Below are 19,048 nucleotides of genomic sequence, written 5' to 3' on the forward strand. Positions count from 1 at the left end.
TGTATATAAAAAATAAATGAAAATAATTAAATATTTAAAAATTTACTATTAAACACCGCCAGAAAATCCGAAGGCTTTTCTTTAGTTATAGGCAACCAGGCATATAGCGCGCTGCTCACGTGACCTCTTTCAGATTTTTAGCCAATAGCTGTTCAAATTGACGACATTTCACTTAGACTGCCACCTACTGCAGGGATAATGCGTTAAAAAATTTGGCGCCAAGAAGTTAATTTTTATCGCTTTTTAATCAAAAATGTCCCGTAATTTATGTATTTTAAGGGACAATTAAACTTTTCTCACCGTTATCCTTCAAGTCGCTCTGCTTTCGAACTCACTAATCGAAAAAATCTATTTTTCCCGCCCAAAACGTCACTCAAAAATTGAGGTTATAAATCAGAACAGCTGATACTTTAAAGGCCCAAAAGTGTTTGTGTTTTGCCTCACAAAAAAGCTCACCCGCGAATTTAATAAACAAATTTGGGCATTTCAAAACCTCAGTCACATTTTCAAGCCTTTGGCGCCAATTTCCGAAAATATCTGCGGCATGGCGCAAAATACAGGTGTAAAATCCCACGTTTTGTAGAAGTACCTAAAAGTAGGCGTCGTCTGGTCTGGAAGGTCCACAGTGATCAGTGCTGCAATAAGAGCTTTTTTTTGTTAAAATCGTCCTTAAATTATCTCTACCATGGTCCAGTCTAACAGCAGTAATGACGAGCTTAGCTTACATCAGGAATTGTGCAGCAAGTTGAATCTCGACATGGGTATTGTTGCAGCTTCATGGGAGACCTTTGAAAGTATCAGTAAGAAGTTTGCTCTTGAGGTAAGTGTCTTTCTATGTTATTGATCTAAAATAAGCAGATCTGGCATATAACATAATCAAATTTTTTCACAAATTTCAAGGAAAAAAACAAAAACAGACACTACTCTAATTCCCAGTATCATTTGCTATACCTCATACATCTAAGGTCTCACTTTAGTACTGGTTAATGCTAATTCACCAGGTATCTTTTGCCCTTCTCAGGGTTTGTTTTTTCCAAGATCAGATGTACATTTTCAGTCTCCAACTTTGTATTATTAGCATAGGTGTTAGGTCAAAGAAAGTTCATTTCATTTTGTAATCTTTATTTCAGTTTAAAAAGATTTTTATATTTTATTATTTTACTACATCTACTTAAGTAAATACCTCTCGCCATGTTCAAAGTATTTTTAATGGAAACTTCATGAAAATATAACCACACTTAGCTATCTATAGCTCAGGATGCAAGGGCAGTTTCACCCCCACTCACAACATATCTAATTCATCTCTATGGGCAAGGCCTCTCTATGACAGAACTGTGATGGGGTCTAACATATTTATATACTATTCTGTATTTCATACATTTGCATTCTTTTGGATAATTTCTTAGACATTTAAAAAAAAACATTTTAATAGATGTAGTGATTAATACATTATCAGTTAATAGCAATTAGTACATTGCCTTGGGTAAGTAAAAAGATGAATATATTTAATTGCATGTTTTGTAAATCAAGAAAAAAAAAAATATTATGAGCATCATAGTTGTGCAGACCCGGCTTAGGGTATTTCTTGTCAAGGACCTGCAATAGCAAAAAAATGTATAGAAGGATTCAGTCCACTTTCTATCAACAGGGATATAAGGGGAATACTGCAATCTTGCTCTCCCAAAGCACATAAGACCAGTTTCGGTAGCTCATTTCACTTCAACTTAGTTATGCATGGCATTGCCAAATCGATTATGGCAAGATACACCAAAATGGCTGACTCTTGATCCACATATTGACATTCACCCCATCTGTCAGACAATTCACATACTGGATATTGTAGAGGACCTAAAATGGATCCTTACAATACTCCTTAATTGATATTAGTTAACCCCTATGAGTGACATCTCCTACTTTGAGTTATGCAAACAACCCAACTTTTGTCCATCAAGTAGGACCTAATAAGTGTCAAGCATTTACTTCTCAATCTTTATGAGTTTTATCTTTATAACAACAAGTAATTAATTAAATTACAACCCTTGGAGAGATCAAAAAACAGGCCACTCTGCCACTGAAAACATATCTTTCATATATGTACGTAATTTGTAGTACTAAAAATAGCTAGTTTCCAAGATTGTTGTTATCTATTACTGTTTTGCCAATACCCCATAAATCCATGAAATATCAATTCATCAACATTAAATTCGATGCACGCAATATATTCCGAGGAGACTTTCAAGAACTAAATGCTACGCATTGTGATTACTTGTACAATTTTTGATTCGTAGACATTAACAGAAATTTAATCGCAATAAAATTTGCTTACCGCTATAAATTTTCTGTCTTATTATTGTGGTTTCAATTATTACTGATAATAAAATGCCTGATTTTTTAAATTATATTTTTAATTAATAATAACATATCTGATTTTCAGTGTACTGGTGAATAAAATTCTCAAAGTAGTTCTTTATTTAACGCTTAAAATATAGAATTGCCAAATCTAGGTATTTATCTAAGGACCATAATTATGTAGTTTATTATGTAAGTATAGTATGCTAGTTAAAAGTGAGATGTATTCAGCATCAACAAGGACCAACAATTTAAACCTGATCACCCTTCAAGCAACTAAAAATTTGCAATTATTTCTAATTGTTCGATATCATAAACTATAACTATAGCCAGGCGTTTAGCATAAATTTCTGATAATATTGTGTTTTTCTCTTGCCTTGTCAGTAAGGTTGTTTTCAAAGTTTTCTATTAGTTTTCAAGAAAAAATAATAAATTAATATTTAGAGATAGTGGGTGTTAGGTATTTATTATTGTCTCATCTGTGAATTTACTTGGAGGAGTAGCTGCTATAGATGATTAAAGGAGGTACCATCAGCTATAAGTTACAGTGTATCCATCTAAAGATTTATTACTTTAGTTGATGCTTTAGTACACTTTTATTATTATAACATAATTAAAAATCAAGTTTTAAGAGATAACAACTTTGCCAGAATAAAATTGGCCAGTAATGAACCTCTTGGACAATTGTTTTACTTATTAATACCTTTCCTCCCTAATTTATTGTAGTTTGGTCTTATTGTACCAATTATTACTTACAACAATATTGTTAATCCAACTATCTAAATTTTAAGAGCAAATTTAATTATGTCATTTACTTGCAATCAACATTAATGTACTATTTCAGGGTGAGAAGATTCACTGGTTGGGTTGTGCCATTTACGTGGCATCCAGAAACATGGAAACTCCAACTGTTGACAACTCCTCCGTTGTCAAAGGAATGGGCATAAATTTAACCAGCCTTTTAAGACATAGCAATTTAACGTAAGTATTAATATTGACATGGATCATCTTTATATTTCTGACTTTCAATTAAATTTCAGTTTTATGCAATTTTTTAACAACATTACCCGTTGGGCAGATATGGCCCAATTGCCACCGGACTTTCGCACGAAGATTGATAATATGAGAAACAATTTTAGCATCACCTATAACACTTTCAAAAAGCTACATCCATTGTTTATTGAAATATTCCTTCCACCGATTCCAAATAAACAAGATGTGGAGGCCGCAAAACACCGATACAAAAAATCTAGGTATAGGCAACTCAGTAATGTTTTTCATTTCCAGTTTGCTCCAATTTGTTTTCTTTTGTTCAAAGAACTATCCCCTGCACATCACTGAAAATATTCGAGTTCATCTGGAATATGTTTATCACTTTGAAGGCGGAGGAATCTTTGTGCAGCACCGAGCTGATTAAAGCTCACCATCTGCTTTTTTGTTGCATTGACTACGCCTTTAAAAATGTTGTGTCTGCTGAAAGAAAAGACTTACTTAATGGGACTGTGACTGAGGAGCTATTGCAATATAACCAAGATTTTAGAGCTTTAAAAGAAGTGCCTTGCATAGTTAAAAGGTAGTAATTCAAATGTAAATGTGGTATTAAGCTAAATGAAACAACTTGCAGATTTTGCAAGTGTGATACTGTGATCAAGGAAGCTCTGCATATGAAAGCATACACTTTCAGACAACTTTTAACTAAATTCATTGATCAGGGCATTTTGTTAGCCGATGAAACCGATTTTACCGGAGTCTTTGAGCGAAACAACTTCGACCAGAATTTTAAAAATTTCAATAAAGCGTATGAAACACATTTACTGAGTCGCGGCGATTTTGACGAAAGGATTTTTCTTGGTGAACTTGAGAGTTTCTAAACCATAAAGAAGTTAGTTAATAATTTTCATTTTCAGCTGAATTTAAACGTGTTTTATTGGATAAAGAGCAGACTGTGCAAAGTTGGACCTCAATGAGAGTGTTACCTCCTAGCGATTCAGGTATGCTTGACGTTATTTTAAAAATTAAGCAGATAGCCATATTTTTTCCTGCATAGATGGGGCTCTTTTGGAATCACCAAAGGCAGGAACTGGAACTGTAAGTTTTGTTGAGTATAAGTGACGTTTTACTTTTATTGTTATTATACTCTTTTTAGGCTAATCCTAGAATTTTGGACACTCCTTTGACAGGAAGGAGATTTTTGGGACCAAGAGATGGCGATTTGTCTGGTAGATCAGTACCAGAGCGAATTTCTAGGTTGCAGACTATCATAGGAAGCAGGTCTGCTGATGCTAGCGAACAGCTGAAAAGTCTTTTTGAGTAGGATTCTTTTTCAATAAGAAATTAATCTGCAATTCAGCATTTGTTTATTTTAGATCCTGCGGAAGAAACATTTTACCAAAGATTAATGATATTCTTGATAAAATGAAAAAAATGTTTATCGCAGGGTATACTGCAAATAATTTATCGAAAGAAGAGGCGCAGAATAAGCTCGATTTGGGTGGTGCTTTATTTTTTAAGTATGTGGAAATGATTTTAAACAAAGAAAAGAACATTACGCCTGATATTTCCGTAAGTTGATTATAATTATTGTAATCAAGTAATAGCTCATGCTGGCAGTTTAATATGTACCAAAAATTGATGATATAGTTTTAGCCGTTTTAAAGGCAAACAGCGTAAATGAGTTTCTGGCGGCCCTTTTTAAACAGTGGTAACTCGGGCAAAGGATGTTTTTCGTCCAAAATGTATAGCATTATCTTTTTAAATGTTTTGAGTAGAAGAATTAACCATCAAAATTTCTTAATATCTCGATAACCAAAAACAATTTGTCAACTTTATGAGTGGCATTAAAAATGGGCTTCACAAATTGCAACTTTTTTCGTTATTTTGTCGCTTTCATAATGCTTATTGATTCGAACGTAGCAATTGTACCACATGGCATTCAAAACACTTTGTATATTCGATTGTTTTATCAAATTTCCCTTTAGGTTTCATTTGTTCTTTGCTAAATTTGATGAAAAATTAAAATTTTAAGACAGTATTACCAAATTTTGTTTTTAAAATATTGAAGAAGGTAAAATTATTTGTTTCTCAAATTTATGTATTTTCTAGGGCTTGGTCGAAAAAGAAGTATTTTATCAATGTATGTTTGCGTGTTGTTTGGAGATTGTTCTGTACTGTTACAATTTCCCAAAGAAATTCCCCTGGATATTAGACGTCCTGAAAGTTGAGCCGATACATTTCGTTAAAGTGATCGAATTGGTGGTCAGGTCCAAAGACAACTTGTTCAGAGAGCTGATTAAACACTTGAATCGAGTAAGAATTTCTGCTCAAACATTCAATGAGTGCTCTGAACATCTGAATAATCTTTAGATTGAAGAAACCATAATCGAGTCATTGGCGTGGAGATCAAGCAGTCCGATATGGGACGCCATTGAAAAATCTGGGCAGGAAATTCCAAAATTTCAGGACACTGCCTTGCCTGGCCATCTTCTGTACAACGAAGCTTCGAATGAACATCGTAATTTAAAATTTACAATAATTGATATCATTTTATTATTTAAACTAAACCGTTATCGTAGTATTACAATCCCCCGGGCCCCCTTCCGCTGCAGACCGATTTCAATCTCCCCTTTCTCAGCTATGCAAAAATTTATTCCCGTCTTCAGGATCAGGGTTGCAGCGCCCAGGCACGCATTTGGGTATAGATCATTACTGTGAAAATCTACTTTTTGTTAACAAGTTTCACGTAATTTCAGTCCTACCAGACAAGGACGGAAAAGTGAAATTTATTCCGATATTGGACGCTCATGTAAAGATTGAGAATCCTCAAACCAGTCCTGGAACCAAACCTGATCCGCAGGCTGCCGCTCTACCTCGACGAACTGGAAGTTTATCGATTATTTTCAGAAAAGTAAATCTTCATTAACGTTTAATTTTGAAAGTAAAGATTAATATTTATTTTTTAATTTAGTTCTATTATTTGGCCGGGGTCAGAATGCAACACCTCTGCTCCCAATTGGGATTCGAGGAATTTGAGCTTCGAAGGAAAATCTGGACGATTTTTGAGGACTCGATTCGTCACACGGATCTCATAAAAGACCGTCACTTGGACCAGTTATTGATGTGTGCAATATATGTTATCTGTAAAGCAGCGAACGTGACCAACAATCCAAACTTGTTTAGCCTTATTATGAAGTTCTACAGGCAACAGCCGCAAGCTTCTAGTTGCGTTTATCGGGATGTGTTGATTAATAGAGCCAGAACTGTTGGTACGTCTTGAAGTGTAATGTTTAAGAAATAATGTTTTCAGATGTTTTACATTGAAAAGATATTTCTTTCAAATGTTAGTTATTGGCAATTAAGTAATACTGCAGATCATTTTTGGTTTTTAAATATTTTCTTGAAAATCCGAGAATCATGTATTTCGAGGGTTAATTGCGAATTTCAAAATGAAATTGGCTGCAAAAGAGGTAAATGCACATTTTTATTTTAGGTTACGAAATTTGATCATACTGCTTGTAAAGTCATATTTATTTCCTTGGAATTTGAACATTTACTTCATTTAATGCCTAATTGCAAATTTTTCAAAGTTCTTAAGAGCTCCCGTAGACGGATCGCTTTATCGTGGTAAAGAAAAATGTCACTAGAACGATTGTATCAGCGATTTTCTCACTCTACTTAGGCGCGCTACAAAGCAGTTCGTGTGGAAAGGGATCAAGGGATTAGAAGGTATGATTATACTTCTCGTGGAATTGACTATAAGTGAGACTGCTTCTCAATCTTCGGGTAAATTTGATTTCAACGCAAATACAATAAACGCCGAACTACTTAAAACACATAGAGCTGCTAGAGCCTTAGCAGCTAGTAGACTTATTATACTGCGTCCACTACTTGTTAAATATCTCCAAAATTCTGTTAGAAACTGTGCAAATTACTACTTTTAGACATTTTACACACATTAATAAACCAATATTTTGTATTACAATTTCATTTTAAGATGGTGAGGAAATACCTGAAGAAAACGACCACTTAATTCTATTCTACAACCACGTCTACATAAAAGTGATGCAGTCGTACGCAGTTAGATTCAAACCCAACGCAAATAACACAAACGTAAGTAACAATAAATTTTTCATTTTAAAAGGCACTTTGCAAGTGGTCCAATTTCAATATTCGGTCATATGACCACAAAAAAATACATTGTAGTACCTATTCCAGAAGGATATTGTGCTCAGTCCACTTCCTGCGAGCAGGAAAAATTTAATATCCTCCTCCAACCAGCAGGTAGTTGGAAACGTCTTTATAAAACCCATGGATACCTCCACCATCCCAGTCAATAACGGCTCATCTTTTAATTATTATTTCAGCCGCAGTCCCTCCAAAGTAAGATCTATGAAAGCGAAATTAATTCTAAAATGTGGGTAGAGTTTGTGGTGGGTTTGTTAGTCAAATGGCTAACGTGTATATTTTTGTCACCTACACCCAAAAACCCACAAAATCTGTCCAGTTTGATTAACTTACTGTGGCTAACGTTAACTTTCAACTTAACCTTAACATTTATGCTATTAATTATAGGATTTAATGAACATAAACCGGGCAATAAACGGCAATGGAATTCAGGGTAAGAGACTATTGATTGATGAGGATGGGAACGTTCCTGCCACCAAAAGATTGGCGCCTAATCGGAAACTGCAGTCACTGGTAGAAGACAGACAGCGTCAGAATAGTGCCTCAAATGACTAGTTCTGAGTTTGCAATTGTTATATCGTACTGAACTTCAAATTTCCACATTTTAATATATTATTTTCCCAGATATCACTATTACACGTAGAATAGTAGGCTTTTAGCTAGTAGATAGATCGGTACTTGGCGTAGTCCATTTTAGTTTTATTAACAGGTGGGCAAACTTATTAACCCTAGCAGATATTTGTTTTATTACTTACAAAAAATCAAACTAGGTTTAAAATAACATTAAAAAAAGTTTTATACGTTGACTTGTCGAAGATATATCAGTTTCAAGGCGATACTTAGGACCTGTTTTGCAATATCCAGTTAAGGGGCAACAGCTGTCAGTTAGCTACTAACTGGTAGATGAAGTGTTTTTCTAACCGAAGGTAATTTTTTTTGTCCTTTAGCACTCAAAATAAGCTTTTAAGAGAGCAAAAACCAAAAATTGTGTTTGGACGCATCTATTTTTGACAAATCTTTAATTGATCTCAATAAATGAAAATTGTGCATAATATATACTAGTGTTTAATACGAAATTTCATAGATTTCCAAAGAGGGAATTTCGGTAAAAAGTAATAGTGATTAATTTCTGCATTGCGTTTTCTTCATTCTTTTGTAGGATTTTATTTATTATTTTTTTGTCGCATTTTAAGTAGTTTATATTAGGAATTTGTCTCCCGAACAGTATGATATCAGTATCGTTTTTCATTAAACCATTGATTGAATATAATCGTGAGCAATATTAATCTTGAAGAATTCTTTATCAGTCGTTTTAAATAGTGTTTCTTGTTAATTTGTATTAATATTAAGAATATTCGTGGTATAATTTGAGCTTGTGCTTCTGATTGTAAAATCTTAAAGGTAATTTAGTTTTAATTAAAATTCTTTGAAAAAGAATAATTTATGATTTTTGTGTCTTTTTTCGACTTAACAAACCTGATTTTATGATTAGAGCTGTGGGTAGAAGCGGGAGCGTTAATAGTATTACACTATACTTTGTCATCGCCCATTATCCGTTTGCAACGATAAAGTGAATTAAAAAGTAAATAATTTGGCTCGAGTTTGTCTAGCCGCGGCTGTACAATTAAAACGTGAGAGGCCGCGAAATTATGTGCTATAATAGACGAGCGAGTTATAGCAACGTGGGTAACTTAAATAGCCTGCGGGGATAAAGATTTTATTATATCCCGCATATCTCTCATTATTCTCTGTGACGACGAATGGATGACACCTAATTAGCTTAAATTAATAATATTGGTTCTTCAGTAAGTGATTGTGAACAAAAAGTTTCCTTTCGTATGTTTACTTATTCCACATATAAAGGTATACCACATGACTATTTTGAATTTTTTGACTTACATACAGGGGCATTAAAAAGAGAAGGTTTTTCATCTAAGTTAGAATACGCCTATTAAAAATAGTAGCATTAGTAAGCTTGATTTTTTCATATTATTAATTAAAAAAATAAAGCGCCCTGTACATACAGACATAAATACCAGAATATCAGAAGGCGTATCTACACGATATGAAAAAGCATTTTATTTTTCAAGTAAAACTATAGGTGGATGCAAATGTTCAGGATTTACATATATAAACTGTAAATGAGGTTTTCATGATCGTAAAATCGACAAAAAGTGGCAACATTGTAACGTACGCACCACCCACCCATGTAAATATGCAGTGGTTAAACATTTCTGTTTAGTAAGTCAAATACTGAAATTAAATATTTTAGAAATTTCTCCACTAGAATGCTTTCATCAGGTATAAAAGACCATAAAAGGAATGCAGTGACCGAAAACTTACATCAAATATTTCCGTCATTTGTTAAATATCCATTTGAGAAATGCAATAATTATCGAAAACGGTAATTGCTCGCTGATAATTTTGCATTGTAACCATATCGTGCAGGTATTTTACTATGAGATTAGACTGTAAATATCTTCCTGACACTTTATATTTATAAATGGTTCCTGGGAAAAATAAAATAAACCATAGTCCCTTTGATCTGTAAAAGCTATTTTAAAGAAATATCTGCTTTAGGTACCATATATGTATGTATGCCCCTTCTCCTAACGAGACCAACTAGACAATCCCGATACCTGTCCCCTCCCAACACTCTACTAGAATGTTTGTTTTAATTTTTAAATTACTGGCAAATTACTTTTAGTTTTCTACAATTAAACTGTTTCTCCTTTTTCGTCAAATACTGTTACAAAACGGTTAATTCACGGGCAGAAAGACCACCAAGGTCGATAGCCCTTTTCTGAGAAATAAAGATGAGTATATATATATATATATGTATGTATGTAGGGTGTTGGTTGGTTTTGATTTTTGCGTTTTTTTTTGTTTTGGAATTATTTCTGAACATACAGAGTGCGATCACTCTTGTAATATGCCTTGTGGGGATATTCGAAATGGTAAGAATTGCAGTTTCGGTAAAATTAAGAATAAGTTGCGCAAAGTCATTATGAATCCATTCTCTGAAAATCAATTTATCTGCCACGATTCCTGGAATTTCTACAAAAAAAAAACGAAAAAATGTTAATTGAAAAATATTAATTGTAGTTGGTTTTTTGTTATTTCTTCTATATTGGTAGTAATTGAGTAAAACCTGGTGTGTAAATGTTTTAGATGCAATAAATCTGAATCCGTTTACATTTTTGTTGTACAGTTAAAGGGGACCGTTTCCGCTATGTCGGTCCTCTTTAAAGGAGCGCAACTTGCCACCCAATATGAAATTTAGCACTAATAAGAAAAGTGCCTTTTAAATGTTTTCGGCAATATGATATAAAATAGAGAAAAGAAACAATATAAAAATTGATTTACTTTTAATTTATTTTTTATTTTCTGGTCAGAACAGGACAGCTAATATGTCACAAATGTCATAATAAATATTTTATCTTATAATTACTGTTAGAAATAAACAGTTTATTTTAATATTGTAAAATTAACATTAGCAATAAATAATTAAAAAACCACACAATCAATTGTTAAGAGGCTTATTTTGGTTTTATTTTATTTCGTGGGTATAAAAAAAAGTCATTGTTACTTTATTTTTATCTTATTTCTTATTTTATCTTGTTTGCTATATAAATCCATCTTAAATTTTAAATGACTCTGTTTTAATCCATTTTTTCTTGTGATTGATGCTATGCATAAATTACGCTTAAACTTGTAAAAATTAGTTTTCATCCACTTAAGTAAATAGCTCGATATTTATCTTAATTTCCTGGTTTTGGCTAGTCAATACGATACTTCGTATCACTGTATATCGCACGCTTTCGGAAGGAAAAGGAAGGGGTGCGTTTTTCGTCCTTCTTGTCTTGTGGTGCCACATTGTGCGCAAGCGCCCACCAGACTCGCCCCAAGCTGCCGCCAAAAGCACCTGTTACTTCGCCTCTCGCCGTCCCCAGTTTGTTCATTGTTCGTTTGCCGGCCGGTGAAACTGAAACTACAAATTCGTCCGTTAAATTCCTCGCTCCTCGTTCGTACGTTTTTGAATTAACTCCTAAAGTCAAAATGTCCGAGCAGCAAGATAACGCAGCTCCCGTCATGAACGGCGAACAAAATGGAGAAAGCAAAGAAAAAGAAATTACGGAAAACGGCACCACCGGCGAATCTGCTGAACCTGTTGCAGAAAACGAAAACGATGCGCCTAAAAAGGAGATGAGGGCCATCGTTTTAACCGGGTTTGGAGGACTTAAGTCGGTCAAAATCCTCAAGAAACCCGAACCCACGCTCAACGAGGGTGAAGTCTTGATCAGGGTTAAAGCATGGTGAGTTGAAATTTTGCTTTTCATTCATCATTACTTAATTTTTACGCAGACTTTTCTAAAAGCCAAACACTTTTAATGCTTTTAAGCGGCGGCTTGGGAAGTTTCTAAGTATATTCCTCTTAGTAAGCGACTGGCCCATTTCAGAGGTATTTTACTTAAGTATAATTTTTATAAAAATTAAACTCCATTTTATTTTTTTACTATATCGTTATTGCGCATGCGCTCGCAAGTTCGGATAAATACCGAAAATTTCCTTTTTTTAAGTTCGATCTCTCATTTTAGTTCTAAAATTGAAATCACTTCGAAGGTTCTTAGCGTTCATTCCTGCATTCGTGTTAATTTAACATTATTAATGGTAGTGTTAATAGTAGGCACTTTCTATATTTTTTGACCATATTTCATTTAATTGTGCAACAAATAGCTTTATAAACGGCAAATTTGTGGTCCCATGGATTACAGCATGGCGTTTGGTAATCAAAATTTGACACTGACAGTAGGTGCCTGCAATGCAAATCCTTGAAGTTATCGAGCAAATTACGTACAACCAAGTCAGTGATTCTTTGCATGCACGCCGTACGATATTAACCCTAGTCGGAACGTCCCTTTGATGTTAATTCTCAATTCTACAGTGTTAAACTCATTTGATGATATAACGCCATAAACCCTCCACTTAAGCAGAGCTTCCAATTATACATTAACATCGAAAAGTAATCATGGTGTGCACAGTAAAATGAGCGACAAGCTCTTATGCATTCAAATGAGAGCCGCAATTATTCCAGTGTGAGCGCTGCTTGATCCATAGGGAAACTGGCTTTTCTGAATGTACGGGGTGGTCACGTTTTGACTGAAGAACTCCATTTCCTAATGAGGTTGAGAAAAACTATTTATCTGTAATAGATTCGGAAAAATATATTAAGTTTACTTTTCGCACAAGAAGTAATGTGTTAGGAACAACGTACGAACGTAAAAGAGCCTATTACCGTTAGACATAAAATGCATACTTTTTATGTTTTTATATCTTTGGGGCGTCTCCAGGGAGGCCTACTGTTCATTTACATATTTGCAAACTTCATTTAACTAATTATTCATTATTATTCAGCATATAAGCCAATATGATTAAAAATAATTACGTTTTTTATTTTATGAAAATAGAACGTTCCTATTAGCGATCTTCAATTATCCTCTTAACGACCCTGTAAAATCTTCCAGATTAAGGTCAAGTATTTGCCAAGGGCTGAAGGTAATAATAACCAAATTATACTTACTAATTCTAGATTAGTGGTATCCCTTAACTTTATTTTTCAATGATTGACAAGTTGCCCTTTAATCACATAAAACAGGTTGTAAAGGAACTTTTAATGCCAATAAGGTGTAAAGTAGCACTTTTGCTGCAAAAATTAATCACCGCAAATTTGATATATGAGCATCTCAGAAAGTAAAACATTTTGAATACTTACATATTAAAAACACGCAGAATCCATTTTTGTTGGAAAATTGATTTTAATCTGTAAGTTAATTAGTTATCAAGAAGTAATTAAGTGTTATAAATGTGGAATGACATATGAAAGGTTCCTAGTAAAATTTAAAGGTAATAAGGTATCATGAAAGCCCAATAGTCACCTGTAATAGATCAGTGTTAGATTAAGTTGGCAGCAACCAGACCTGTTACGGATCTATGGAGAACATAAATATTTAATTGTTTTTATTCCAAGTATTCAATTCTAGTCATGGATCATTAATGGGAAACACTGTACTTTATATTTAGTACTGATTTTTTATATTTGAAAGCAAAAAGGAATTATTTAATTTTAAAAAAAACTACTTACAAAAACATTAAATAACTCTGACAATGGACCATAGGTCATTAATAGAAAGTAAGCAGTGGCATATCATACCCTACGATGGTAAAGTACATTATGACCCAAACGTCAATTTGGAGTGATGACAAATTTATAGGGATAAATTTTCTATGAATGTTTTACTGTGGTTACAATTGGCACTTCATAATGAAATCCTCATTTCGAGTAATTGATTACGAGTAATATTTGCATTTGTCCCAGGGCAATTCTTAGTAATGAACGAATTTATTAGGATACTTAGGAGATACCTAAAATTTTCAATTATTGCTCAAAATAAACACAATCAAGCATTCCTCTCGCTTTCAGCACGAAATTTAACCAGTGAACGCTTTGGGACACCCATGAGAATTTGTTGAAATTGTTTCAGATATCATATCGAAAACGGTAATACATACCGCGTGGTCTAAATTCAATGCATACAATTCAACGTCAGTTATTATTACAGATAGAAATTTGAAATTTGTAATATCAATATGAGGTAATGGGAGATTTTGGTAGTCATAAACAATTTTACGATTGGTCGCTATAGCACCAACTTTTTTTTTTTTTTTAATGGCAAGATGTATTTTTTAATTCATAGTCGTAATTTGCTTGAAATTACTTTTCTAGAAATTCACATTGTAGCGTATTTAAACTATTTGTTTGCTCCCAGTATATGAATCGAATTTCGAAAATGTTGCCACGATTTTTTAGAGTATCCACGACAATACCACATCAGTTGGATTCTGATAAATCTGTTTTTGACACATGCAAATTTAGTTAATTTATTTTTATCTAAAATGCCCTAAAAATAGCATTATTTTTATTTTAATTGGTAAAATTGAAAAGTAAATTAATTTAATTTGCACGTATCGGAAGCAGATCTGTCACCTTTTGACCAATATTGTTTTGTCATTGAGGCTTTAAAAATAAATAAATTATTGTCAACTTTTCGAAATTCGATTCATGTATCGCGGAAAAGCAAAAAATTTAAATACCATAAAATGTGGATTTATGAGTTTGGGTCGAGCAATTCGGGTTTAACTTATCAAAAGGGCAATCGTAATAGGTCGTTTAACGTTAAAATCTAGGCCCAATTTTAAACAAATGAGACTGTTCCTGGGCTTTAAAATTGTTTGGAACTCGGTTTGGAATGCCATAGCATTTTTGTTGTAGAAGAATTTTACTTTATTAATACATATTTCAAAAACCACATATTTTTAGAATTCCTAGATAACCTTCAAAAAGGTTATCCATGTTTTTACCAGATTTTTACGAAATGCTAATTTAAAAATCTAATAATACCTACGCTGTTTAAATTATAAAAAAAGAAATAAAAATCGAAGAAATTTACTTCCACCATTTAAAAAAAATTCATTAAGCTTTTATAGTTGATAGTAATTCTGTATTAATACGTATGCCTAAGATTATTGTCGAGATGATTTTATATGAACACTTCAAGTATTTCCTCATCTAGAGGGAAGAAAAACTGACCAGTGTCAATAAATATTTTATACTGTAGATATTACAAATAAAGGGGTTCAAGTCTAGGGTCTTAAGGTAATCCTTCGGGTAGCGTTTATAATAGATAGAAACCAGGAGTCCTCCCAGGAGATATTCCTGATTGGACATTGCGCATGAACGTGTTTAGATTTTTACTCAGGTTGTTAGTTTCCACTAACACACATAATACACGTATTTAAGTAGGTATAACAGGAAAGCGGCGTCTACTCGTATAATACTTCCGGTTTAACTGGAATTGTACATAATTAGGAAATCGTTCAGTTGTCTATCTATTCTACTATGGTTCATTTTAAATTGTGAAAATCCACCGTGGAACTCCTTTTTACCACCACCCCAGAGTTTTTTTGTCGTTTATGGTTGAGCGTTAGTGAGAAATTTTTTTAAATTTCTTTACTTTATTTAGATACTTCTTCACTGTAAATTACACTCCCAAATCCTAATTATTCTCATTTTAGTTATGTGCATATTTCATCCGTGCACACCATCCTGATTCCTCTTCCCATTCGTTTTCATTTAGCTTTTGTATTGTTTACAACCCCACCGTTTCAATTAACATTAGAGATTTTTATTTTCAAGATTTATCATTTAATGATTTAATGCAATCCGATAAATTGCTCCAGCGTGAGTAATCCTCGTGGAAGCGCAATCATCTGAATGGAATAATGATTATATCCAATGTACATTACAATAATTCACTAGTGAGCCTGAGTGATTAGATCAGTAACGTTTGGTTTCAAACAATGATAATTATTTAGATGTATAATTCTAGATATTGTCCGTTTTTCTAACAGAAACCAATATGTTGTTTTTGCAATTATCAGTGTCGATTCACGGAGTAGATATGTTTTAATTTCAATTACGCATAATAATTTGCATTAGAAATTTCCAGTTAATGTTATTGTAAGCGATTGATCAGGACAAGCTGAAAATAGACTAGGCCATGATAAGATAAAGAACAAAATAAATATTCAATAGCTGTTACTCATTTTGCGACAAAGATAACAAATACATCGAGGAGTGAATAACTAATGAGCTCTCCAACTGTGTAAAACAAATTAACATGTTGAAATGCGCCCAGCTCGACTTTATAGGAAATAGGCTTAGTGTTGAAATGTGGCTTTGCGCCAGTGAGGCAATTATTTAGTTCTCTTTGAGAGTCCATGATTAAATTTAAATAGGCGTACAAGTTAACATAATCGGGATGGAAAAACCTGAATTTCACCGGATGATTAAATTCAAAACTGCCGAGAAATCGAAGCGTCATAAAGTAATAAATGCTCAGACTATCATACTTATGCGACCCTCGAAATCACCGGATATGCTTAACGTCAAAAACACTTGCTACTGGGAAACAGGATACTTTAACATCGATTGCTGCTTTATCAAACGGGCAAACATGAAGTTTCAACAATTCTTTTAATTTTCGTGTAATTGAAATAAATTGGTCGCCTTAAATGCACTTTTTAAATTACTGTTGCTTTTCAACAATCTCTTTGTTTGTACTACAAGACCTGATAATACAGTAGTCGCTGTGACTGATGCCTTTGTCGTTGTCCTAAAAATAGTCCCATTCATAAAAAAAATATTTTAATTTATCTCTCGAAATTCTTCGGGTTTAATTTCATTACGGGGTCGGCTCTTAATCTTGACTGACTGGCAAGAGCGGAAGTACTTCATAATCGAACATGACAAGGGCACTTGTTTGATGGGTACCACCAATAAAGTTGTCTGCTATCTGGCCATCAGTGTTGAAGGTTTTCCTTTATGATTGCTCAAGTGATTTAGGAACTTCGTCTGGATTTTACGTACCCATTGTGGAGGAAGCCTTAAGCATTGTCGAATTAGTATGCAAATCGCAAATCTGAACTATGATTAGCTACAGAGACATCGGGAAAGTTACATATTCATAAGTTTATCTCAACGTTAAAATTTTTTCAAGTATAATTCAAGCATTTCCAAACTAACTTTTGAATTTATTTGAGAAGTAACCTGAAGGAATTGTGGGAGATAGAAGTATAAGTTTAAAAATGTTCTAAAAATATAATAAAAAATGCGAAAAATGTATTGACATATTAACATTCAAACGACAAAGAAGATAACTTGGCCAACAGGCCAGAATGTGAAAAACGTCATGAATGTATGAATTATGAACAAATGTATAATATCTACATATACCTATATGTACCTTAGTCGAAATGACGGAATATAATATCATTATAATGAAAGCTACGATGGAGAAGTGTGTATCAGGAGCGAAATAAGTGGTGCCATTCTCGTTAAGGAATGATGTTTAATATTTGTGAGCGTAGGGTATTTTAAATTCAAGCCATATCATAGGGATTTTGAAAATGGCAAGAGTTACATACATAAAATTCCAGGTAGTTCTAAAAATATCCCAGGAAAATTGAAGTTGTTGAAAAAGTTTTTATTTTTTGTGACTTTATTTGAAAAGATATTAAAAAATGGGTTTCACTTCATTGTCTACAAGATGTGAGTATACAAAAAAGTTCGACGTTTCAGCTGTTGGTAATCATCATTATCTTCAATCATCATTCACTTCAGATACGGGTATGAACTTATTTCTAAATTTTGATTCTTTAAATTCTAAGAAACATGATATGTGACAAGTCATCATTTTATGAACTTTTGACTCAGGAGCTTGTCGATAATATCGAATTGCCGTTTTCAATTTTGACTTTGTTTAATAATAATATTTGATGCATAACTTATTTTTTCTAATATAGAGAAGCATGATAAGGTTAAATTTTGCTATTTTGAAAACAGAAATAAGTGGACTATATTTTTAGCGCCCTCAGCCAAATTACGTATATTTTGGCGTACTGAATCGTAATCTAAGTTTGACTATGGGAGTTTTGGTAAACTTCAACGTTTGAACAGCGATTGGATAAACGCTGAAGATAAGCAAGTCGTTATTATTTCCGCAAATTTTGTCAACATAATACCAGGTATCCTCGAAACAAACGTTCATTCTCAAAATAACAACCAAAAGCTTTTGATGAATTAAATTTACCGATTACTCACATCCATACGATTTTGAGAAAGAATCTCTATGATCATCTCTATGAACTGTAAACAGATTTTTTCACAACCATTAAATTTGAAATCAAGGGGTAGTGCGTGTAATGGCCTGCCAGAAGTTCGGACCTTTCTCCACGAGATTACTTCCTTTGGGGTTATATAAAAAATATTCGGAATTTTTTAGCTTTTGAAACGGGATACCATTGACTAACTTGAAATACCTTTTCTCGAATTTTTGAAGTAGATTCCTCCTTTCAGTTATCTAAATAACATGTTTTAAGACCCTTTATATTTTTTGGTTATCGCTTTACAGATTTTATATCCGTACGGATTTCTGATTTATTCGTTTAATGTTTAATACATATTTGTGCACTTTGAAGTTGATGAAATCAATCAATTATACTTTCGAATTGAGGCTATCGTGTCAGGTGTTCATACTAAAATGGGAGCGGTTTTTATTCGTTTTATAACTTTTTTTCTCATCCTATTTCCAAGCCAAATAGATAAATACGAGAGGCGCGAAAGTGAAATTCCCCCTATTCAATGTAAGGATGTGGAATGATAGCGTTTTCATAACGGTATAAGTAGAAACCCTGACGCAAAAGTGAGATATGTATTTTTTCCTTGAACGTCAGTGTCTCTAGATAAAACGCCCTAGGGAAATTGTCTGCCGAGAAAGTATTGCTGATAAATTAGATTTATTCGGTCTTAAAGGTGCCATGTCGCATCTTAAATCGGTTTTGTTAAAAGGATTTGCTGTGAGCCATTTCAGGTTCACGTCTTTTGTATTACGTATTTTTG

At 33.3% G+C, this 19,048-nt stretch overlaps 2 protein-coding genes across 7 annotated transcripts in view; both read left to right on the forward strand.

Annotated features, from left to right (window-relative positions):
* The first annotated feature begins 382 nt into the window (after positions 1-382).
* LOC136416072 (retinoblastoma-like protein 1) lies at positions 383-8,970 on the forward strand. 6 transcript variants are annotated; one of them, XM_066401061.1, is made up of 17 exons: positions 383-820; positions 3,194-3,330; positions 3,390-3,608; positions 3,668-3,922; positions 3,974-4,200; positions 4,257-4,340; positions 4,397-4,437; positions 4,496-4,659; positions 4,716-4,911; positions 5,452-5,655; positions 5,713-5,860; positions 5,922-6,041; positions 6,099-6,253; positions 6,314-6,611; positions 7,340-7,455; positions 7,549-7,725; positions 7,918-8,970. In XM_066401061.1, exons 1-17 carry the CDS (start codon positions 686-688, stop codon positions 8,083-8,085), a joined length of 2,844 nt encoding a protein of 947 aa, XP_066257158.1. In that variant the 5' UTR covers positions 383-685; the 3' UTR covers positions 8,086-8,970. The 6 variants fall into 6 exon arrangements, with proteins under 6 accessions (XP_066257158.1, XP_066257161.1, XP_066257160.1 ...); XM_066401064.1 differs by having other exon boundaries at positions 7,564-7,725; XM_066401063.1 differs by having other exon boundaries at positions 384-820; positions 7,561-7,725.
* Positions 8,971-11,428: 2,458 nt separating this feature from the next.
* The window catches only part of LOC136416347 (synaptic vesicle membrane protein VAT-1 homolog-like), a 34,613-nt gene continuing 26,993 nt past the window's right edge, over positions 11,429-19,048 (forward strand). Inside the window, exon 1 of the mRNA XM_066401466.1 lies at positions 11,429-11,846. Coding sequence (XP_066257563.1) covers positions 11,590-11,846 — 257 coding nt within the window. The 5' untranslated portion in view covers positions 11,429-11,589. The remainder of the gene's footprint in view (positions 11,847-19,048) is intronic.

This window comes from Euwallacea similis, chromosome 22 (assembly GCF_039881205.1).
Source record: "Euwallacea similis isolate ESF13 chromosome 22, ESF131.1, whole genome shotgun sequence".
Classification (NCBI taxonomy): domain Eukaryota; kingdom Metazoa; phylum Arthropoda; class Insecta; order Coleoptera; family Curculionidae; genus Euwallacea; species Euwallacea similis.